The sequence below is a fragment of the Halichoerus grypus genome, chromosome 9 (assembly GCF_964656455.1).
Source record: "Halichoerus grypus chromosome 9, mHalGry1.hap1.1, whole genome shotgun sequence".
NCBI lineage: Eukaryota > Metazoa > Chordata > Mammalia > Carnivora > Phocidae > Halichoerus > Halichoerus grypus.
The window spans coordinates 91,679,996-91,704,554 of NC_135720.1; the positions used below are offsets into that span (position 1 = coordinate 91,679,996).

Genomic DNA, 24,559 nt, shown 5'->3' on the forward strand with positions numbered 1-24,559 from the left:
CTACTACTCTAACTTGAGGTAGTGGCTGATTTTATAAGCCAGTGTAGGTGAAGTCATAACACCAAATACATGAATCAAATATACTGAAATACGTGAATCCTTTGGTGCTCAATCAAAAGGTCTTGGCTCCTGGAGCTCATATATCAGTGGCCAATGTTTGCTAAGGTTTAATAAAATAAGATAGAAAATAAGCCAATCATCCTGCAAAATATCTACCTAAAAATCTGTATAGGTATTATCTTATTTGATGATTTTTACATAGTGTGCAACATGAGTTGGTAATGGGAAAAAAAGAGAAAACATTCTTGAGTGACAGAAATTGCCTTCACTAGCAGTTCAAGATACAAAGTCCACAATTTTACTTTGTGATATTCTATGTCCTTTGGCAAATAAGCTTTACAAAGCCTTTATCTAGACCTTATGCTGAGTCATGCACCGAACAGATTCTTAATAAGTCTGAACTGACTGTCTTTGACCACATTTTGTTAATGAGGTTTCCTGGTGCCACGCCTGGGCTGATTAAAACTCACCCTGTGTTGGCTAAGAGCTGTTATCTAATAGCCTAAGATGTTTTGCTAAATAATATCCAGCACAGCATTGGTTGTTCTCCGAAAGAGCTTCCTACCCATTCTAATTCAGCTACAGATTTGATATTGGCACAGGACCCATTACCTCCCAGACTTTCTTGTTTATTACTCTAGTGAAAGTGCCCTAACCTAATTGTCTGTAGGGACTTGGGAAATCCCAGGTCTCTTTGTCTTGGCCCAGACAGGTTACAGTCTGCATTTCATTCCCCCCCGATGTGGTCTGACAGTCTCAGCATTGGTAGAGCTGAATATACGTTCACATGTTACCAGTGGTTATAATCAGTTTTAAATGTGCAGCACCAGTGCCCATCGGAGTCTCAGAGGAGGGAATTTGGCGGGAAAATTGTCCCTCACTGTGACCCCAGGTAGCCTGTCTACACCTGTTATCACCTGGCATCTATCCACAAGTGAAATAATCTTCCCAATTTGTATTTGGGCAAAATGCCATCATAACAGATGGACATGAGTGTATGTAACTGGGAAGTTATGCATATACATTAAATATGCAGACTATGAACATGAGTCCTTTCTAGGAACATCCAAACATCTGTCTCCTCTGAGCTTTTGTGTATACCGTTTACACCATATGCCGTCACAATGGGAGGGCCTTGTCGGAGATATAGAAAGGAGCACGCATGAATTTCATGGAAATTGTTTCATAGGGCTAATTTGCCTCACCCTAAGCAAAAGGAATATATAACAAATACTGTGAATATCTTTGTTTTTATTTGAAGGGGGCGATTTTTAAAAACTGATTTTGGTAGCAAACAAGCAAAATTTTGGACATTATAGGAAAAATAAAGTTGAAATTTGAATCAATCCTAAAAATGTGTTTGTATGGTATGCGTGTGTTAATTAAGCCTTGATAGATTCATTTGAAAGTTCACTGTTAAAATCCCTTCTGTCTGAAACCAAAGCTGCAGATCAAACCAGTCAGCATTTGTAAAGCGCCTTTTAACTCATCTGCAAGGCAAAGGGTGTTCTTAATGTGTGTATGATTTATTTACTGTTGGTATACCTTGAAGTGTGAAATCCCAGTAATTTCGAATCTTATCTAAAATAGTATTAAAGTTCATCAGTAAGTATAACTCATTTTCTTCTTGACAGAACATTATCTTTATAATATGGGTAAGTTTTATTTCAAAAATTTTGTAATATTCTGGTTTCGCACACAAGTTAAATACATAAGATTTTATTTTTTACATTTATTATTTTATTATTTATTTTTATAAATAATATTTTATATTATGTTTGTTAAAATGTTTATTTTATTACTTATTTATCTTAAATAACTGGAAATTAATTTTTCCATTTTTGTTCATCCTGAATTGTCATAACTTAACCTTTCTTTGTCCCTTATGAACTTTTTCACATGCTTAAGTATTTATTTTTCTATCTCTATTTCTTTCTCTCTCAAAGGTCTTTTAATATCAAATAAGAACAAAAATAATACTAAAATAATATCATAAAATACAAATGATCATAATTACTACTTATAAACTTATATTTTTACTTTTCAGTGAATGTATGTGCTAGCGAATTGGGCGTTAAAATTATAAATGCCATAAAACTACAATCACCCATTCGTAGGTATAATTATTTTATGACTCTAGAACCTTAGAACCATAGTTCACTCAGGTGAACTATGTGGTTATATACTTTTTATAAGATGATATTTATAAGGTAAACTTGGAATGTTTTGTTTACTTGTATCTTTAAGGTTTTATATAACTGAAAAAAAATGATGTTATATAACTGAAGCATCAACAACACATGCCATAGTTAAATGTTCAACTGGATATACTAGCTTCAGGTAGACTCATGTTCTGGTTATGAAAGATTAATTGAAAATTAGATCTGTGCTTAATGAAGACTGGAAAAAGCACTATAATATAAAATTACAGAATTTAGGGTTTAGAAAATTATATTTATATTATAAAAATAATCCACAGAATATATTCAGTCTAGAAAATATTTAGTATCAACTATCCTTGCATGTGGGCATTAAAAAAGTTCTCTTCCATATTTATTTGCAACATGTAGATGCTTCATTACTATAAATACAGTGGTGTATATATTTTGGTTGTCTAATTAGAAAAACTTGAGTTTATTAAAAGACCTGGTCTTTTAACATTTAATGATCCAAACACTGTATTTAATAAGTTAACTGACATCTTCAATGATACAAATTTACATTAAAAGTATTAGAAAATTTTTATCACTGCATTATTTTACTAATCTCTTATACAATCTTTGTGCTAATATTCTATTATCACAAATATGTGCAGATGACATTCAAATTTACTCTCCCAACCCAGATCTGAATTTCTAAGATAACACTTAATGTCACTTTGGCATTTTAAACCTAAGGTGATTAAGACCAACTACAAGGGGCACCTGGTAGCTCAGTGGGTTAAGGGTCTGCCCTCAGTTCAGTTCATGATCCCAGGATCATGGGATCCAGCACCACACATCTGGCTCCCTGCTCAGCAGGGAGTCTGCTTCTCCCTCTCCCTCTGCCCCTACCCCACATCGAGCACATGCTCTCTCTCAAATAAATAAATAAAGTCTTAAAAAGACCAAATACAAATTCTCCGCCTCTAAACTTTTTTTCCCTCATTGCTTCTTTTATATGGTTAATGTTCTACTTCTAACCATCCCTGCACCTAAAAATGTCTTTTGTCCCTACCTTTCCCAATCATATCATATACTTCCCAGTCGAAGACTCCTAAATTTTTTTGTCGTTGGCCATATTCCCTCTCTCTTACCCCACCACACACGTGCACACACAGCTTTTCATTGTTGCTGCAGCTTATCTGAGCCAACCAGATTGTTCTGGTCTCCTGCCCAAGATATGGTTTGTGTCTGTCCACTCCATGACTCTTTAATATTGTCCTATTAAGTGAGGTGTTAAAAAATTGGGCAATATACAATTCATTTTCTTAAAAAATATCAATTACTACCCTTTTTGGTAATCAATAATCAGCTTCAAGTTTCACGTTTAATCTGTATATAACCATTTTTAAGTAAAAGAACTGCAAGTACTCCAATTTAATCAGAGTATAAGGTGCGTTGAACAAAATAAGCTCCACAAGCATTAACATTAGTGTATTTATCAAAGCTCTCAGCTTTGTAATCTTAGGAACCTGGTTTTGTCAACACTTTGTATATTCATTTGTGCCCTCCAAGAAGCAGATGCCAAATTGGGATTATACACATATGGATTTTGATAGGGAAAATGTTCCTGTAACAACAACAACAAAAAAAATAATAAGGGAGCCAAGGAAGACTGGAGAGCCCTCACACTACAATATTTGACGGAAAGGAAAGAGAGGTGGAAGGGCCTAGACTGTCCTGGTGCAACGACATTAAAAGCAAGTTCAGGGGAGCCTGAATGGCTCAGTCAGTTGAGTGTCCAACTTTTGGTTTCCGCTCAGATCATGATCTCCAGGTCGTGAGATCGAGCCCTGTGTAGGGCTTCATGCTTGGTGGGGAGTCTGCTTGAGATTCTCTCTCTCCCTCTGTCTCTCACCTCCCCCTTCTAAATAAGTAAATAAATCTTAAAAAAAAAAAAAAACAAGTTCAGCAAGGTTGTCAGAGAATCCTTGAAGCACAGGCAAAGGGGTCCCGTGACTCCCAGGAATGGGCCTATTTTAGCATCTTGACCACATTTGGTCATTGACTAGGAGTTGTTCTTGGGGAGCATGGTCTTAGGAGCAATAGGATTTCAGAACAGAACAACTGGGATTCTTAGTCAATTACATCTGTAGTCAGAGGTCTGTATTCTCTTGACCACCACAACCCTGGAAGATGATCCATTTCTTTAAACAGAGTATCTAGCTAAGCTTATAGAAAACTTGATTATATATCAACAGTAGTTGTTTTGCTTACACTAGGAATTAACCCACAGTGTCAAATATTCATGTCAATAAGATAAACAGATTCTCTCCATGTTAGCAGGTTTCTGTCTAGAAGCTGAATTCCAATCTGCAGTTGGATCGGTGAACATAGACTCTGAATAAAGTGTTTTAAGTGGACAGTTCAAACTTTAATGACACTAGGGTATGACATTAGCTATATTTACCTCCATACTAGGGCTGTACCTGCCCTACAAGAAACATGTAGATCACACCTGGGCCTATGCACCCTCTTTTGGACAGGAGAGGAAAAAAGCTGCTGAAGTATGCCGCTCTGACTTTGGTCTCTCATGTTCCAGGCTGACCAGCCCCCTCTGTATTTGTTAGTTTTTGCAGAAAATAAACCACCAGAATGCTGACTTAAAGCACCACTTTATTATTTATTTCTACCCATTCTGGGGGTGAGAGGGTGATTTTTCCACTCTTCATCAACTTGACTCATATTGGATGGCCCAGGATGACCTCACTCACATGTTTGGGAACTCAGATGGGATGGTGGGAGGGAAGGGGTGATTGGAGCCTCTCTCCACATGGTCCTCATTATCCAGAAAACCAGCCTGGGCTTCTTCATCTGGTGGCAAGAAAGGGCAAGTTCCAGTATGGAAGCACTTTTCAAGTCTTTGCTTTTGTCACCTTTCTTCTTGTCCAGTTGGCTAAAACAAATCACATGGATAATTCTAGAGTCAGTGTGATGGGACCTTTCCAAGATATGGATGCAGGGAGGCCTGATCAAATTGGGAATTATTCTTTCATACTGTCTGATTAATATGTTTCTCCTCCTTCTCCCCTATTTTGTCCCCAGTCTCTTCCTCCCCCTCTTCTTTATGAGTATACAATACATAAGACTACATCCACATTATTACATTTTCTGATTCTAGCATAAAAGTAAAATTTACATATATTGGATTCATCTGCAATTTCTGAATTTTTAAATTTCAGTGTTGCCAACAATGAAAATCTATCTCATTTTATAATTCATAAGGACCCTGAGAGTTCATGGGTTTTCCTCAGATAAGAAACTGCAGTGATCCTCTTGCCAATTAGGAATATTACATGGGAAAATTATGGAATTAATTTTTCATTTTAATAGTGGCTGGTCAATTCACTCAGGTGAATTAACAGTTCATCAGAAGTAACAATTCATCACATTCCCTGATCCTAATGAAATAATAGACATGTTTATTCTTCAGTTTGATGGTTGCTTGAATGTGAAAATTAAGAAGTAGAAGTGGAAAATATATATTACAGTGGAAACTGTAATTTTCTACTATATAGCTCTTCTGTCAGTCAACGGTGCTGAACCCATTATGAGGTGCTGAAGAGGAGGAACATGAAAGCAACATGTTAAAAATAAGAAGATAAATGCTTTGGAGTGACTAGTACTTCTGCTTGTAATCAAGGCAATTTTGGGAGCATGAGATAAAGCTGTGCATTAGAAATCCTTGTAGGCTGAATGCATCCCTGCCTTTTTCTAAACAGAGGTGTGTGGGTGCGGATGCACAGTGTTTGGTTAATATTACCGTACACATATATGCAGAGCTAAACTGGCAACATTGGTGAGATGATACACTTGGTTTTTGGGCCCACAACTAGGCTTCAAACATCATTTCTGTCAGCATGCCCTTTACAGATATTTCTAGTGTCCACTTCTAAGCTCCTCTCCAGCACTAGCAAATCCACTACAGTGATTTCACTTAAACATATATCTACTGAAAAAGAATTTAATCAGATTGGCCATTTGGTAAAAATAACCAGTTATTCAGTTTTGTATTATTCAAGCAAGGGTGTGTGTGTGTGTGTGTGTGTGTGTGTGTGTGTATTAATAAAAGGAGAGACAAGTAAGACTGATATTTGTTTTTTAAAGAGTATTCATCGTTAGTGACCCCAATCCATTCTTTGGTCCCATTAAAATGTTTGATATATTTCCACACTGATGAAAGATAAAGAAAGTCCCTTTGACTTTGACTGAATCTCTGGTTATTGCTGTGAAATTTGCCTTTTACTATGGCTATCTTTCCATCATCCCAATGCTAGAACACAGAAAATTCCTTATTTTTAAATATTGTCCATCAAGTTGTTTGGTTGGATCGCACAGCTTCTCAGTTGTCTGAAACTGTGCCATATGATTTGCCCTTCTTTATGATTTTAACACAGTGTCTACTTTGGGCCTTGAGATTGCCCGTTTTTGGTCTATGCATCACTAGCTATTTGAGTATCATGCAGTCATTTGCAATTTACACATACCATCCCAGTAGAGTTGTTTTTCGGTAATCTTTATGCTAATCATCACTTTGGTATATTCCACGATTTTATTCTGTATTGCTGTCTTTCCTTTTCTGGCTAACACATCAAGTGATATCCCAGCACATTTCATCTGATTTCCTGCTGAGTACTTCCTTGATAAAAGAAGCAACTTCAATTTCTGTATATAAAAATAGGAATTTAAAGTATATACACTTCTACATCATTTTAGATTTTCATATACAAGGCTCCAGAAAATAGAAGAAAAATGTCCTTTGATGTTGTGTTTGTTCAGCTCTAAGAACCCCCATGCCCTATTTTAACTCATCGGGTCATGTTTTTTGTTTTTGTTTCCCTAGGACTACAATGATGAAATTCGTCAGGAACAACTACGTGAATTATCTTACTTAAATGGCTCAGAGGACTCTGGTCGTGGCAGAGGTATTAGAGGCAGAGGGATCAGAATAGCTCCCACAACCCCTTCAAGGTACATTAGCTCTTACTTGAAATAAATTAACAGCAAATGAGGATGGCAAGCCTTTGCTGACCTGCTCTGTGCCATGGTCACAGCTAGGAATAAACAACAACACCAGCCACCACGACAAAAACCATGACATTGAATGCTTACATGATGCATAAGCACTTTCATAAATTAACTCATCAAGTCTTCCATACTGGGGTTAAGTATTATTCACAGGTGACAAATCGAGGTACAGAAAGGTGTCAAGAATTTGCCCAAGGTTACACCAGCAGTCTGACTCTAGAATTCACAGGTAGAGCTTTTAACAACTATCCTAAGAAAATAAGAAGTGCAAACCTGAGACTTTCTTCTTGGTGGTTCTGTCCTCAAGATTAGAGCATGCAGATGATACAATTATTTGCCTTTTTTGAACCAGGATGACATTGCATGAAGAGAAAGTTAAAAATGTGTCTTTCCGGATTGGTAGAGAGACAGGTGATGATTAGCTAGGTAGGTAGACACTTAGATGGATAGGTAAATAACAGATGCACCACTAGTCCAGAAATCCAGAAGCACACTTCTTGTATGGTTGATGGTAAGAGTATTGAAAGTTCAGGTACATTTGACTTTGCAATGTCCTTGGTCAACAGAGAGGATTTTACTGGGTGTTATTCACTTTGCAGAAAAAAAAAAACCAAACATTGGAATCTTTCTGCATCAGAATTTGTTTTGTACGATTCTGAATTAGTCAAGCTTTCAATAGAAAGCACTGGTTTGCGGAGAGGTAAGGCAAAAGATACTCACAGCTTCACACATAGACCGTGTAATTCAGTCATTCTCTCTACCCTGTTAGAGCTGGCCTTCAAATCTCTAAAGGACGTAGATCTAGAATATTATTTCATACCTTGCATAGAAATCATCTTCAGAGATTCTAGGATACTTTGCTGATTCAATTTATTTATGAAATTATGCCCCAAATATTGTCAATCACCAGTGTCAAAAAATCAGTTTTAACATTTAAATCATAAACACCTCCATTTTGTAATCAGAAAAAAAATAGAAAATGATAAATATCATAAATATCCAAGTAAAATACCAAGGCAATAGCTATCTAAAAATAAAATGTGGTGGGACGCCTGGGTGGCTCAGTCGGTTAAGTGGCTGCCTTCACTCAGGTCATGATCCCAGCGTCCTGGGATCGAGTCCCGCATTGGGATCCTTGCTACGTGGGGAGCCTGCTTTCTCCCTCTGCCTGCCGCTCCCCCTGCTTGCGCTTGCTCTCTGTCTCTCCCTCTCTCTCTGACAAATAAATAAATAAAATCTTAAAAAAAAAAAGTGGCAATTCTGAAAATTACGTTTGACTAAAGGAAAACTTAAAATCTTCTAGAGATTATTACATTTTTATCCCTAATGATGAAAATAAGAGCTCTGTAATGCTAATTAAGAACACTTTTTATTGCTAAAAATTAATGTGACATAACTTTTTTTATGGATATACTTTTTATGGAATCAGTCTTTTATAAAACCTTGTACATTTCTAACCTCATCATGATGGGTTGTGAAATGATATCATTGCAGGTAATCCTAAGTTGATTAAATCATATGCCTTAAATAATGAAACTGTCACTTTTGTAATTCCCAAAATGCCAAATTTTATATGGTGTAACCTAATATATATTTAGTTTTATATGGTGTAACCTAATATATATTTAGAAAGTCTACAGAGGGGGGACAAGTTTTTTCTATTCTATATTCCTGAAATTAGGACCATTTAAAAAAAATAATGCATTAACTTGCTTTTGAGATTATAAAATCTTATTAATAGATTTTGTTTTGTTATTGATGGTCCTTAATGTAACATTATATTTGAGTATTTGAGTGGATCATATAAGATTTCAATTTCAGTAAAGTTTCATTCTAAAATATTAATCTTTAATGGTTTAATAAAGAATAGTGCATTGTGGTCTAGATTTTTAAATATGTTAGAAAAAAATTTGAAAGTTTTGTTTTTTACTATCCCATATATCATACAAATCTGATACTACATATGTAAAAAGAAGATAAAATTGTTGAAATTTAAACCTCACTTCAATGCTATATTGATATCATTAATGTATTAACGTTAATGAAAGTAAATGGACCAGAATTCTGCTGTCTTCTATTTCAAACCACATGATGGAAAGTATCTACAATTAAAAAAGAATAAGGAAACAGCTTCACAAAACAGAAAATCATATTGATTAGGAAGCTCTTGAAAACATGAGTTAATGGATGCTAATTTGTACATACTTATGACTTTATTAAGTCATTCAATTACACTTATATTCAAAAAGAATGGTGCCTGGGATACTTGAAAACTTCTACAATAATTTGTTGAAAATGTATTTAATTAAAGCAATTTTCATTTCAATAAATATATCTATAAAAACTAATCTTCCAGTAATTATGTATACCAGAGAACAAAGCATTACGTCTATATAATAATTTATGGTACATAATTGAAGAATTAAGATATTTGACATCTCTGACACACATTATCATTATATATTGATTGAGAGCAAACTGCAGAGAATAAAACATTAGGGGCAGATTTTGGAGGCTTTTGTTTACTGCAATGAGAATTAATACATGGAACTAATGGAGTTTGTGAAAGAAGGGAGTAATCATACTTGTTTCTAAGAAAGACTACTCAGTCATCACTGTGAGAGAAAAGAATTAGAGTAATCAAAGAGAGACAGACAGAAACACACTGACTTATGGCATGGAAGCCGGTAAGAAGACAAGTCCATTATCCAAAACAGAAATGAACACTCTTTGGACTATAGAGATACAGTACTAGGTTAGAGATTAGAGTTTATAGGAATTAGTGCCCAATTAGATGTTGGAGAAGAAAGAATATTTGGCCCACAACAAGGATAACTCTCTGATGTCTAGCCTAGTTAGAGATTAATGACATTGTCAACTAAGATTAGGTGAAGAACCAAGTTACACAAAGAATAATTATTCCTATAATTAATTCAAGGTCTATGGATTGCTAGTGTGACCTTGAGCAAGTGACTTGTACTTTCTGTGACTTGGTACTCAACCTTTAAAATATCTCAGGATTAGCTACATAACAACGTTGTCAAGATTTTTAAATTAAGTGATACATATAAGACAGTGGTTCCCAAATTGGTCTGCACTTCGGAATCACTGAGAGTTTCCTGCCGTTAGAGATTGTGATATAATTGGCCTGGGGTGTGGCCTGGAATTTAGAATTTTTCAAAGTCTTCAGGAAATTCTAATATGCAGACAAGTGAAGGAACCTCTGATATAAGGCATATAATCCAGGATATGGCATGTGTTAGGAATGAAACAGGTAATAGTCATCATTAGCGTTAGAGAATGCAAGAGTCCAAAGAAGGCATTTTCCAGCTAGTAATCAATCCACAGAGATAAATATAACAAGTGCAGTGGGATGGGGACTGTAAATGAATCAGTGGATTTGGAAACTGATAGGTCACTGGTAATCTCAGTCAAGAGTATTTTCAACAAAGTGGGGAGGCAATAACTAGATTACATTCAGTTCAGGAATGAGCAGTCGGTAGAGAATTAAGGATGGAAAACTTTCAAGAAGTCAGAAAAATGAAGAATACTGTAGTGTAGATTCAGCCAGGGCCAGTATCCTAAAATAGGTGATGTGAAATTTCAGTTGAATTGGAGAAGAGGGATGTGAGATTAAAATTCCAAGGAAAGGACACAACGTATAGGAGGTGATGAGTCAGTTTCAGGAGATAGGTTTGCTAGGGCTGTGTTTGTGATGCAACTGGGGGAAGAATAGGGTGGGAAATCAGATCTGATATGAGCATCATATAATTTTAAAAAAATTTTAGAGAGAGAAAGGGAGAGAGCTTGAGCAGGGAGAGGAGCAAAGGGAGAGGGAGAGAGAATCTCAAGAAGACTCCCCGTTGAGCACAGAGCCCCACATGGGGCTCACTCTTACCACCCTGAGATCATGACCCGAGCTGAAATCAAGAGTCGACGCTCAAAGGACTGAGCCACCCAGGTGCCCTGAGCATCATATAATTTTAAAGCAGGAAGAATTGTTACAGATTCAGAGAGATCTGATTTTACCCATTAGAAAAAAAAAAATCCCCCTTAAGCCCAGGGAGTTATACTACTTACTCACCCGTGATTATTCAGTGGGATAGACAGCACTTGTGAATGTAGTGTAAAGCAGGGTGACATATAATTTACTACCCACAACTGGGCACTTTTCAGAGTGTTGAAGTGCTAAACTGAACAGGAAGCTAGGACAACAGTTGTAAATCAGAACTATTCTAGGCAAACCCAGACATATGCTCACGCTACTTAGGAGGAAACAGATTGATGCTTGGAGGCCCAGTGGAAGTAAAATTGGTCTTTACATCCTTTTTCAGAGATGTGTTTTATATTATCATGATAATATTATAGTGTATTCTCAGCTATTGTTGTGTTTGAAGCAGGCGCTGGGCCTTCTGGGTCTTTTGTATTTCACCTTCCCCAATCCAGGAGAGCATTCTCTGTACATTAGACTTACAAGAAGTTCTCTGATAATTTCTCTATTCATCAGCTCTATAATCTATTTAAAACTTTTAAAAACTCTACCAGCATTCTTACTGTTCGCTCACAAAAGCTCATTTTCTGCAAGCAAGAAAGAGCCAGCTGACTGCTATTCATAGCAGAAAGCATAACCTACATCCCCCATCTGTGGGCACAGCCAAACAGTGTGATTGTTGACATCCCAATGATCATCATTTTTCCCAAAGCTTTAGTGTTCCTGCTGAAAGCAGTGCTTTCTGGAGGCCAGCCTTTCAGACGTAATAAAAAGTGAAATAACCACGCTTTTGTCCAAAGACTTCAAACACTCAACCTTTCCAAAGGCCTTGGAAAACCATAAAAGTTGGCTGCAACCATTTGATCTTAGGCTTTTAATACAAGTTACTTTTGTGTCAAACACCGTAGTACAGAGCATTCAGTCGTTTCTTTTATTGCAGAATCCTGACGTATTTCACTAACACCGTAGTTACCATAGGAAGACAAATTATATTAGTGACGGTACCAGTTCAGGGGGTTGTATGCATGATGACAAATCAGTGACAATGATTTGTGATTTCAATGACCTCAAGCTTCAGCTACTGGAAGAAGCAGAATGATATCACCGTGCTTAGAGTTCCACATTTCACTAAAGTATGAAAGTGCAGACAGATTTTTTTGTAAATACAACATTGCACCTCACTGTCAATAACCTCCAACATGGAGGAGACATTGACATTCAGCAGTTCAGTTTCACGGATGGTCCATGAGCCATACAGGTTGCCTTGCTATCCAACATGCCTATGAGACCTTTCATAAGCTGAAATGGCATAAAGCAAAGAAGCAATTACCATTAATTTACATGGAAATTTTTTTTGAGTGTTCCCAGACCCCGGAAAAATAACCTCTCAGGCTCTTCTGGTACCTTAGGACACATCGCTAATGGATGCACAAAATAAATGGAGATAAAGCACAGATGTTCACACAGTTCAAAGCTCTGGCGGCTTGATGTTGAAATGCTGAGTGTAGTTCCTGGGGAAGGAGCTTGGTGGGGCCACTCTAGCTGCTCGGGGTGCACGCTGCCCCTACAATGGCCTGCTACAAAACAAATGCTGAACACTGGTTTTGCTTTTCACAGTTTTCAGAAAAGCAGGAATCTTCTTCTGATTTCTTTCAGTTAGCCAAAACAGGTGCTAATGTAGGTCTTTTGTAAAAGCAAAGTTGGCATAAGGTGAACTTTTATTTATTTATTTTTTTTTTAAAGATTTTATTTATTTATTTGACAGAGAGTGACACAGCGAGAGCAGGAACACAAGCAGGGGGAATGGGAGAGGGAGAAGCAGGCTTCCTGCCGAGCAGGGAGCCCGATGTGGGACTCGATCCCAGGACCCTGGGATCATGACCTGAGCCGAAGGCAGACGCCCAACGACTGAGCCACCCAGGCGCCCCCATAAGGTGAACTTTTAAAAAGCAGGAAATACTTATATGTTAGCTGAAGCTCTGATCTGAGTCTCCTTGGCAAATCTGGAATAAAATGAGTGGGTTGGTTTGTGTTTGGTTGTTTTTTTTCATTTTATATTCAAGCATTTTACATGAGTTTCATTATAAGATTTACAAAATTTATTCTACTGTAGAGGTCAAAATACTTTATAGCCTAAAGAAACTCAATTACACACACACACACGTGCTTATGCATACAGATAAATTTGGTTTTCTTCCCATCATATGGCTGTAAGATGAAAACTCTGTTTTAGTCTCTTTCTCTCATCACTGGTTTCTCATCTGTACATGACCTGTTTCTCCTAGGGGCCGTGGGGGCGCCATTCCTCCTCCCCCACCACCTGGACGAGGTGTACTCACCCCTCGAGGGACTACTGTGACTCGTGGAGCTCTTCCAGTGCCCCCTGTAGCAAGAGGTGTCCCTACCCCACGAGCCCGGGGGGCACCGGCAGTGCCGGGATACAGGGCACCCCCTCCTCCAGCCCACGAAGCTTATGAAGAATATGTAAGTACCCTTGAGAAATCAGTGGTTAGGAAGAGTTCAACTGATTGGGTAACAGGCTAACCCTCAGAGACATTCAATACCATGGATGTAGCAGATGATGTTTGTTGCAGAACACAAAGGTCATTTGCAACAGAATTTAAGCAATGCATTTAAACGAGAGCATTTTGAGAAAAGCTTTTATTTTTCAGGTGCCATGGTTGTTGGTACCAGTTAAACAGTTTGCATTTTAAGAATCAAACTATCCTGAGGTTTTCTTATTCTTTAGGAGATCAATCTCAGGATGGAAATAATTATGAATATAATGTAAATTGTCATATACTCAGAAGTTTCTTCTGGGACATGTTAAAGATTAGCATAAAAATCACTCAGAAATATTTGACAGATACAATGTGATTGTATTATAAACTTTGGTAATAATGTAAGACCATGAGACTGGTCTTTCATTTAAATATCCTTGCTCTCTCTTTCACCATATGAAACATACGGGATTGGCAGATACGAAGAATTCAAAAAATATAGAATGAGCAGAAGAAATGCAGTGTCTATAAGCATTCCACTCCCTTCCCAACCACCATGTCACTTGATACGTCTTTTAACCTTCCATCCAGGTTGTTGTCACATTGTATTCTAGTCCCAGTGACTAGAATATTGTGAAAATTATAAAGACAGACAGTTTCCTATTCACTTGTGTAACCACAGTAAATCTACTGTAAGTGTTAAAGTTAACTGATGCAAGCCAGTCATCATCCTATGAAATAGATTCATTTTACTTTTAAACTTTCCAGCATGCTCATCCCTGGCCTAGGTGTTTATTTCATTCAACCACCCACAGACATGCTGTCTTCTTAAATGTCCTCTGTGAATGGTTATGTATTAAACATAAACTCTTAAAAAATAAAAAAAATAAACATAAGCTCTTCAAGGACAGTTACTGTCACATGCCGGACACTCAAAACATACAAATGCTTAATGAACTGGTTAATAACCAAGTAAAACTTATTCTAAAATAAAGTGAACATTATTGATAGTTGTCACTAAGAATGTATTAGTGCTTAGAGTATGTTAGCATTTAGGAATAATGTTATTGCTTAATACAGAACGTTGACAAATATTTGTAAGAGTGAAGAAAAATTTTTAGAAATCCATTTCTACTGGAAAAGGGGAAATGTGTTCATCTAAAGTATCTTTTATACCAAAAAAGGTCTTTTATACAGTATTAGGTATCAATATTTACGATCTTCAGACAATCTTAAAATTGCAAAATTAGAAACAGAAAATATATTCTATCTGGTAAACAAGAAAACACAGAGCCCAGTCTTGATTCTGCCATCTCTTTCCCGAGACACAGTATGTATGAAGTAAGAACTTGTTAAATGAATGAATTAAAAATCCACAACAGGGATGATGGGATTTTTTTTTTTTCTCCGAGAAACCTTCTACTTCTGCCATCTTTATGTATCTTCCAAATAGAAGTTTAAACAGTCAGATCTTTATTTCAAAAATTAAAAAAAGAGAGAAAACCTTTTCAGGTAATAGAGGTCAACATTGTTATTAACCAGAAAATTTACAGGGCATGTGAAATTTACAGGGCACTGTGAAAGAGAGTAAGATTGGCAAAACATTGTGGCTTTGGGGTAGCTAAGAAAACACTGTAGCCTTTCATGTGCATTCCAATTTATAGTCAGATAAATCACTAGAGTGCAGACCCAATAAGAATAAGCTACAAAAGCATAAAGAGTCTATAGAAACATGAGTGAGAAAGGTTATATTCTGAATGGGAATCTAAGAGGAGGGGAGTTCTTAGAGTAAGTAAAGGAAAATATGTAAAGCCATATAATCTGAATTTTTTACTTAGATTTTAAAGTATCCAGTCCCTTTTATTCATTCACTCAATCATTTACTGAGCGTCGCTCTTATTTTAGGCACTGTTCTGAAGGTCCTGGAGATGTAGCTGTGAACAAAACAGACCAAATATCTGCTTCCATGAAGTTTACATTTTAGTGGGAGGAGACAGAAAGCAAACACATATCAATAAATGAATGAAGTAATGCCAGGTAGACATAAATGCTCTGGAGAGAGGTGGTGGGAGGGCGCTACCATAACATGGGCTGTCAGGGAAGGTCTTTCTGCAGAGAAGACTTGAACAAATGCCTCATGAAGCAAAGGTCCAGGCTCAGGGGGTGCCTCCATAAAAGGCATCCCTGGTAAAGGAAACCAGCACAAATGCCCTGAGATGGAACCTGCTTGGAATATTTGGGGAACAGCAAGGAAGACATTAAAACTGTAACAATGTGTGAGGCAGAGGTAGTAGATAAGGTCAAGGGATGGACAGGCCAATTCATGTTGCTGTTGGAATTTTGGGCAGGAGAGTGACATGATCAGATTTATGTTTCAAGAGGTTTATTCTGCTGTAGAAACAGAGACGGGTGAATGACTTTTTGCAGTCACTCCCCACGGACAGAATAATGGCTTGGAGGGGGTGAGAAGAGATCAGAGTCTGAGAGCACTGGGAAAATGATCTGTTAGGATTTGATGATGGGATAGATGTAAAACTTGTGAAAAAAAATGAAAAGGAAATTTTTGTGAAGTTTCTGTGAAGTGCAGGTTAAACTGAAATTTGAACTGAACAAGTGGGTTAAATCGAGGGGTCATTCATTGAAATGAGGAGCGCCAGGGAAGGAAGTGGAAAGTCTGGCTTTGGGAAAGTGAGTTGTGTTGCTGGGGGGATGGGAATCTGACTTGCAAAACACACAGCAGCATCCTGAGGTTTGCATTCTCACCACATCACTTGCTGTGTCCTTTATAAACACTCGGAGGCTTGGATTTCCCTTCTGCTTGGGTTTTCCTTTCTATTGGAAAGGGGAAATGGGTTCCTCTAACGTATCAGTAAGGTATCAGTATTTAAAATCTTTAGACAATCTTAAAATTGCAAAACGAGAAACAGAAAATATATTCTCCCCTATAAACAACCCGCAGGAAACCCAGAGCCTAGTCTTGATTCTGCCATCTTTTTCCTGAGATATGACATAAGTACCTATTGAATGAATGAGTTAAAAATGCACAACAGAGATGGGGGGGTTATATGAATATAGAGTCATGAAATCCAGTAATAGCAATGCCATCAGGCCTTAAGAAAGGTCTAGAACAAGGAAATAGAAAATTGTCAAGAACCCTCATATCTCATCTCTGTTCTCTGCATATGTTTCTTTTTTTTCATTTAAATTCAATTAGCCAACATATAGTACATCATTAGTTTCAGATGTAGTGTTCAGTGATTCATCAGTTGCATATTACACCCAGTGCTCATCACATCACGTGCATATATGTTTTTATTCACTTTAGTCTACAGACTGGATTTGTTGGCTTCTCTGATCAATGTATGTCCACCCTAGGGCTGCCACATTTGTGACCCGTTCTTGTCACCTACAGATACTCACTGGTTTGTCTGTCTCTCAGTCCTAGTCTAGATCACCAGGTGAGGGAATCCTATTCACCCAGGCTTGTCAAGTGTCCAACACTAGTCAGTCAGCTATGACTAGAGGACAGTTTCTGGAAATTAAGTCAGGGATCTACTACTTACCAGCCACCAGTGGCAAGGATAGGGTAAAGGTCAAGTTCACACAATATAAGCATGGTTATTGGGACCCTAACCCCAAGGATAATGTGGGGAGACACTAGTTTCCAGAGAAGGAGAAAATATTATGAACTTAGCAGATATCTTGAAATACATCTCCGATAACATACTCTTGGTAATAGGAAAAAGTAGATAGCTATTCTTTAAAAACCCTTTATGCCATGTTTTATTAAAACCTGTCATATGTCATATTTTAATTTTTTTCCTATAAACAATGAGTATGTACAGAGTTTAATACATGGCTGATAAACTGCTGACAACAATCTTTGAGGTCTCAGTACCAAGCTCAGATTAACACTCAAGAGCTGCTATTCTCTGCTCTAATTTTAAACTATTGATTCCTCTGTAAGGGGTAAGAAAAACAAAAGTTTAAGTGTCTCAGTAACAAAATAATAGCACCGTGCTGAGTTGATGGTAAAAATCTCAAAGGAGTTCTTAACTTTCAGATAAAATTTCTTAGCAAAGGTTCCCTTTATTATAAATGACACTGTGAGCCAATTCTGTTTTCAGACTTTTCTTTCTCCCCTGCTGAGTCCCAGCATTAAATTTCTGACCACACAGAATGTATATAGGTAATCAAATCCACTCCGTGCAGCTTGCCTGACAAGCAACAGCTTACAGTAAATGAGATTGCTGTTCAAAACCATCATTAGTGTTAGCAGAGTCTAAAAAAGTGGGAATTTTGGTTTCATTGTTACACATCCTAATCCAGACTTTTAATATTTTAAAGTTTCTTTTCACTGACTTCCTACTAAGGGATACATTTAAATTTTACAGATCCATCTTCGTGATTGAAGTGGATTTGGGGAGTTGAAGAGTAGAGTTCAAAAAATCTCCCACATAACAAAATATGAAGCTGATCAACTCTATCAGTGGTTAATATGTTTAGGGAGAGTAAACCGAAACATAAATTTTTGAATGCCTACCAGGTTCCAGTCACTATATTAATTCACTTCATCTCGTGATATCACGACAACCAGTTATTGATGAGCTATTTTAGTAGATGAGGAAACTTAAGCTTGAAATTGAGACTTGCATGCAGTTTTCAGTCTCCAGACCTCTGTATCTTTGTGGTCATAAGATATCCTGCATAGTGCCTGCCTCACGGAGAACTCACCATTTGTACTTCATACCTCCCATCCAGGCCCCTACTCAGTGTTTGAATCCCCGCAGCCATATTTAGGACATCTCCCAGCCCCTCCAGGAACATCTCCAACTATAGAAAACTCAGTATCACCAGAAACTAGGTGCTGGAAATATAAAAGCTGTAGTTAAAGAGACCTCTACTCTCAAAAGCATGCCATCTAGTGGGAGAGACAAAGAGTTAGTCTAACAATTAACATATAATATGTAATTGCTGTATAGGACTCTTATCTTACTCTGCCTTCTCCTATAAGTAATTTTTGCTCTTATCTTCTCTCACAAGATTTAATTAAACATCCTAAAGGAAGAAAGTATTTCTTAAATTTATGTTATGTTTGCAGTCTAATAGGTAAAGTGCTTAGTGATAGCAACTGAACCTACTTATAATATTGTAGGAAAGATGTTAGAGCTGTGCACACTTACGCACATATACATGGTTTATATAAATATTAAATGAATTAAAGTACAACATAGCATATATTAAGTGTCAAATAGAGACTACACCTGCTTCCAGTAAAGAGAGTTATCACCATGGCATTGGATGTTTTAGAAAACTTCTAAGAGGGCAAGGAAGATAACAACAGCAGACCAAGATGAGCAAGTATAACTTTGACAAGTAGAGAGAAGAGGTAGGAAGCTCCATGCAGAAAGGAGTGATAAAGGGGAAGGCAAGAAGAGGGATCTTTCCAAGGAAATCTAAAGAATCTGGGAGAACAGTTTGGGGAAATAGAGTTCATTTAAGATAGCCATGAACGTAATAACAAGATTACAGATGACCTCAAAGGCTGAGGTTCTAACATTACTAACCTCAAAGGCTGAGGTTCTAACATAACTAACATGACTGTAATTAATGGCTACCTGAAGATTTTTGAGCAGAAGATAAAGATTTGGGGGAATTTTATAATTCTCAGTTGTTCATAATTCTCAGTTTTATAATTATCAATTATGAGGGTGGGTTGGAGAACAGAGTCAAGAAAGGAGAGACGATTTAAGGAATCAACAGCAGCGAGGCTTAACTGAGATGTGCCTTGACTTATGTAAGCATAGGAATGGGATTGAAAGCATCAAGGCCAAAGATAACACTGAAAATGGAAACAGTAGGATTTGTGACAAGTGGATGTGAAAGAAATAGGAGAAACCAGGCAAGGCTCACACCAAGGTATGCTTGTATGAGGGATGGGAGTGGGACAGGAGGGAAGGCTGGAATGGGGAGGGGCATGCAGTGAAGAATGGACTTTGAAGCTCAAGAAACTCCTTTCCACAGCTTATCCATGTGCTCACGGGGCCATGTCTCTGAGTTGCAGAAATAAGGTCTTTCACCTGCTATCAGTTAAAATCACTTCCCCACCTGTCACACTTGCCCTTGGGTCTGGTGATGTTAGCAGACAAGGCTATTTGTGAAATCGTGCTAAGTGGAGTGTAGTAGGACATTTTTATTTGTATGATTAGGTATTGCTAACGTTCTGTTACAGAAATGATTCCAGGAATACTCTTCCCTCTCACCTGGTGTCATGACACAAGTCCTCATGGACGCAGGTCTGACTATTTAAACTGGGAATTTTGACACTAGTGCTGAAACTACGTGGTTAATGGTGGAGAAACATGGTTCGAGTTGTATGGGGCCAGAAATGTTCCGTCAAAACTCTTCCATATCATTCAGATCATGATGACAGATCAGAGGGAAACTTGATAGAGGCTTCCCCAAATTTGACAGTAATTCACATGGTCTAGAACGTAACCAGTAATGAGTTGTGAAACTGAAGGAAACTTTCAAAACTGCAGATAATAACTAATGTTTTTTTCTGTCCACCATGCTCAGGGGAAAAACCTGAATTTCTTCTCCTCTCTACAGAAAATATTATAAAATCATTGTCCTATTAAAGGTGATCAAAAATTATGCTTTCAAAAAATAGGAAAAATCATCTAGGGGTATATTAGTCAACTAGTTAATAAAAATACTGTACTGTTTTCTGGATTTTGTGATGTTTGTATTTTCAGTTTTTAGAATTTTACAATTAGTTGTAACTGCTTTTGCCATTCAAAATAAATATTCACTTTCATGTCTAATACATAGTCATAATTTTGTAACCCTTTTTTAAAGATAGAATTCAAAATTGTATATCTTCAGGACCCACAAACTCTTGGAAGAAAACAATGGCACCATTTATTAGGAAAGTGGATGGTATATGTAGGGCTGGAGAGGTGGGGTACTGTTTGAAGAAAAAACCTGACTGTGTAACCTTAGCTTCTTTCCAGTACTGAAAGTCTGTTCTGCTGAGCTCAGCTGCAGCCATGTTGGTAGTGTTGATAAGGATGCTGTTCCTTGTGGAGATGCTCTCCTTTTAACAAAGGTTTTGTAGGAGAATTAAATGTGCAGATAAACACACAGAATTTCCAGAAGGGTCCATCAGACCATCACTCGCTATAAAAACATACTGAGAACATAAATATTTGCTTAAATAAACACTCTTTTGTAGCTTATATGTTGGTGTAGCATAAAGACTGAAAACAAAACCCTCAGGTACACAAAATAGTTTCCTGTTTCCAAAGACATAAGTGCAGTTAATTTTTAAATTACCTCAAATTTTTCCCAACAGTTAATACCCAGATATCAAAGTGGTGTATGGGGACACAACAGAGCAAGAAGAAATGTCAGTTCAGTGCTACATGAGAAATTTGGCCATGTATAATCAATCATGTTAACCTAATTAATAAAATTTATTTTGACAAATTTTTGAAAAGCTTTTCTTTCCATCAGTCTTAACTAAACCTATCAGCATTCGAGCCCATCCTATCATCTGATTACAATTCTGAGGCATCCTTCCAGTAACAATGAGAGAACTAGAAAATTCACTGGTAAATCAATAGTCCTTAAAATTTCCATAAATGAGTTCAGGCTGCCAACCTTCAATTTCATGTGTATGGAACATTTTTTGACAGGAGAGGGAAATAAGTATTAAATGATAATTGAAATCAATTCTTGTGCCATTTTTGTGGAAGGAAAGATCATGAGCCTGATCTATAATGCATTTTGAGGGGAGCCACGTGTCATGGTTTTCTGTATAATAGCCAAGAGCCTTCATCCAACGAAGGGAGATTTTTATTAGAATTTCTAGATTAGATATTTGTATTCCATTTAACATTCTTGTTTGAGTTTCATGCTCTAGTCTCCTCTTAGTAGAGACTAATTTACCAGAATGCAGTGTAGGATTTTGGTTACTGAAAGATAACTAATATTTAAACTAACCAAAACATGTGAGGGTAATGAAATATTTTTTTGAAATGATAGGGTGGACATAATACTGCTGTGGTTTAAATCCCCATAGAAAAGTAGTGGTATTTAAGGACTATTAAAATATTAAATTATTTCCCAATAATGTAAGACGACGTCCTCTAAAACTGTGTGCATTTTCCTTCTGAAGTTGAAGCTTGAACAAACCACCCTTCTTCTAGCATTATGTTTTAGATTTTAAGTCATTTTAGAACAGATGCAGCTTCTCCTGTTGGCCACCACACTTAGGATTGTATCCAAACCTGTGCCTTATAATTACCATGATGACTAATGGCTTTTGTAACACTTACAAGGATGAAAATTAGTTTCCTCCATGCGCCTTTTTGAGATGATTGTTAGCTGATGGAAAATATTACAAGGCGTTTTAAAGTCTCCTCTCGGCTCTGCTGCTACGGTCTTTTTGCAGCATCTGCTATAGACTTAGGGAGGAGAGCAGTGCAAAAATGCCCCAAAACTGCCACTCCAGCCTTCATGAGTTCTACCGTTCTTTTGTTTTTCATATTATTACTGTATTTTATTTTTATTTTTATTTTTATTTTATTTTTTTAAGATTTTATTTATTTATTTGAGACACAGAGAATGAGAGAGAGACAGAGAGCACATGAGAAGGGGGAGGGTCAGAGGGAGAAGCAGACTCCCTGCTGAGCAGGGAGCCCAATGCGGGACTCGATCCAGGGACTCCAGGATCATGACCTGAGCCGAAGGCAGTCGCTTAACCAACTGAGCCACCCAGGCGCCCTTATTACTGTATTTTAGATCATCTTATTTTCTATCCTTGCTCATACACGTGGCCTAAGGATTCATAATAAAAGTGAATTGAGCCTTAATTTCTTTCTCTAGATATGGTAAGAGGCTGTGTTGGGTACAAATTAATCGTTTTTATATGCTTTTTTTTTCTTCTGAGTTGACTATGATTTTGATGATTATGTCCCCACCGAAAAAAATTAAGACCTTATACAGGGTGACAAATCAGACCTAAGAATCCTAAAATCATTTTTCTTTTGCTGGCCAAAAAGCAATGTCCTATGTGTTTTGCCAACACCACCCTAAATGTTTTCTGTCAAATAAAACTTAGTTAAATACAACTTGCCTAGCTAGTTAGATTGCCAGGGACTTTTGCAGAAAAGCCAGATAGGAATGTTGCATAGGATTGAGTTCCTGTCCATCTTTTGGTCATTTTGGCCCTCTTTCACTATGGATCCCCACCCTGTAACTTGAAATAGTAGCTGCTAAATCTTCCCAGTGATCACAGATCTTTGTGATTATTTTCTGTAATATCTTATTAATTAAAGGCTTCTACTGGGGAAGCTACAAATGTTCTTTGCAATAAGTTTTAATAATCTCAACATTTGAATTAAGACAACTTCTCTTCATTATTGGAGATGGGAAACTGTACTTTCCCTTTATAGGAAACCATGTTGTGGAAGAATTCTGCCTTATATTTCTTAGAAACAAAGTAGAGAATATGCCACTAATGGGCTTTTTATTTTTTTTTCCTATCCCTTGATGTATTTACATTCATGCTTGGAACGTCTGACCTATAAACAGCCATTTAAAGAGATCTGTCCCCTATTTTCCACTGCCCTGGATACTAACAGAGCTGGAGAGCATTGGGTGCAGCTGGTGTGAGGGCTAGAGGGAAGGTTCAGGATGCAGAGGATGAGCAATCTGCTCTCTCAGGTGATCTTTTCTTTCTTCTTCTCAACCTCCACAAATAAGTCTAAAAGCTTCCCGGGTTTTTTTTCTATTCTTGGTGTAAGAAGAAAATTTAAATTAACAAGGTCATTTGATGTGAGTCATGAGGATGTGTGTCATAAGAAAGGAAAGAGATTTTGCTTTTACTATTCTTGCTGTTCTTCCCCTCCTAGCAGTACTAGATGTAACTACTTGAAGAGAAAAGCCAATGTCCTTTGCTGTAATTTCAGCCCATGTTGTAATTTCTGTTACATGGCAATATTTTTTATTAAATAATATAGCTGAAATTTATGCTTTGCAGAATAATAAATACCTAGCCAGAATAGTTACTGGTACCCACCACTGATATGTTCATCTGGTCAGCACAAGTACAGAGCACCAGCTGGTGTCCATTCTGCTTGGTCAGACCTCAGATCTGTTTGGTTGGGGCCTGAGTCATTCTGGCTGTTAAATGTTGTACCACTTCCACACTGGTGAAATTCTAGTAGAAATATAACAGACTTTCGCAAATAGGCAAATTAAGTCAACTAAGCTTAGAGATCAGGAGGATTCCTTAGCCAAACCATCGGGACATTTGTCCAAGCCAGATGGTTGCACCGCACCAAAACCTCTTCTGATCACAGTCACAGCTGATGACACTTGTGACTTCAGAATTCCCAGTGCTTTGCCTGTCATCATGCTGAAATTCATCACAGTCTTTTTCCTGGACAATGTGTCCCACATCGGTAGAGAGAATGGGACATGATCTAATGTACCTCACCTACCTCACTCCATCATTTATGTAGACTCCTGAATGCCAAAGACCATCATACACTTCTGGATGTTACAGAGAGTCTTATCTAGTCCACTACTTTATTTTACGTTGAAGAAATTAAGGTTGAGAGAATGAATGACTGAACTAAAGTCACACACCTGATAATGCCAGTCATAAGGTTTCCTGACTTTTCTTGCAATGCTTTTTCTAATAGATGTTACAAAAAGAGCAGGAAAATCACAAATGCACTTTCTCATGTATCTTCCAATTACCTAGA

At 37.2% G+C, this 24,559-nt stretch overlaps 1 protein-coding gene and 1 pseudogene across 12 annotated transcripts in view; both read left to right on the forward strand.

The window, feature by feature from the left end:
* The window catches only part of KHDRBS2 (KH RNA binding domain containing, signal transduction associated 2), a 598,658-nt gene that overhangs the window by 352,565 nt on the left and 221,534 nt on the right, over positions 1-24,559 (forward strand). For all 12 annotated transcript variants that reach the window (XR_004917485.2, XR_013441225.1, XR_004917482.2 and 9 more), the window contains 2 exons: positions 7,105-7,232; positions 13,566-13,764. Coding sequence is in view for 7 of the 12 variants with exons in the window: in XM_078055184.1 (XP_077911310.1) it covers positions 7,105-7,232; positions 13,566-13,764 (327 nt within the window). In the remaining 5 variants the exon portion in view is untranslated. The remainder of the gene's footprint in view (positions 1-7,104; positions 7,233-13,565; positions 13,765-24,559) is intronic.
* Positions 19,591-24,559, forward strand: part of LOC118536045 (actin-related protein 2/3 complex subunit 2 pseudogene) — a 129,014-nt pseudogene continuing 124,045 nt past the window's right edge.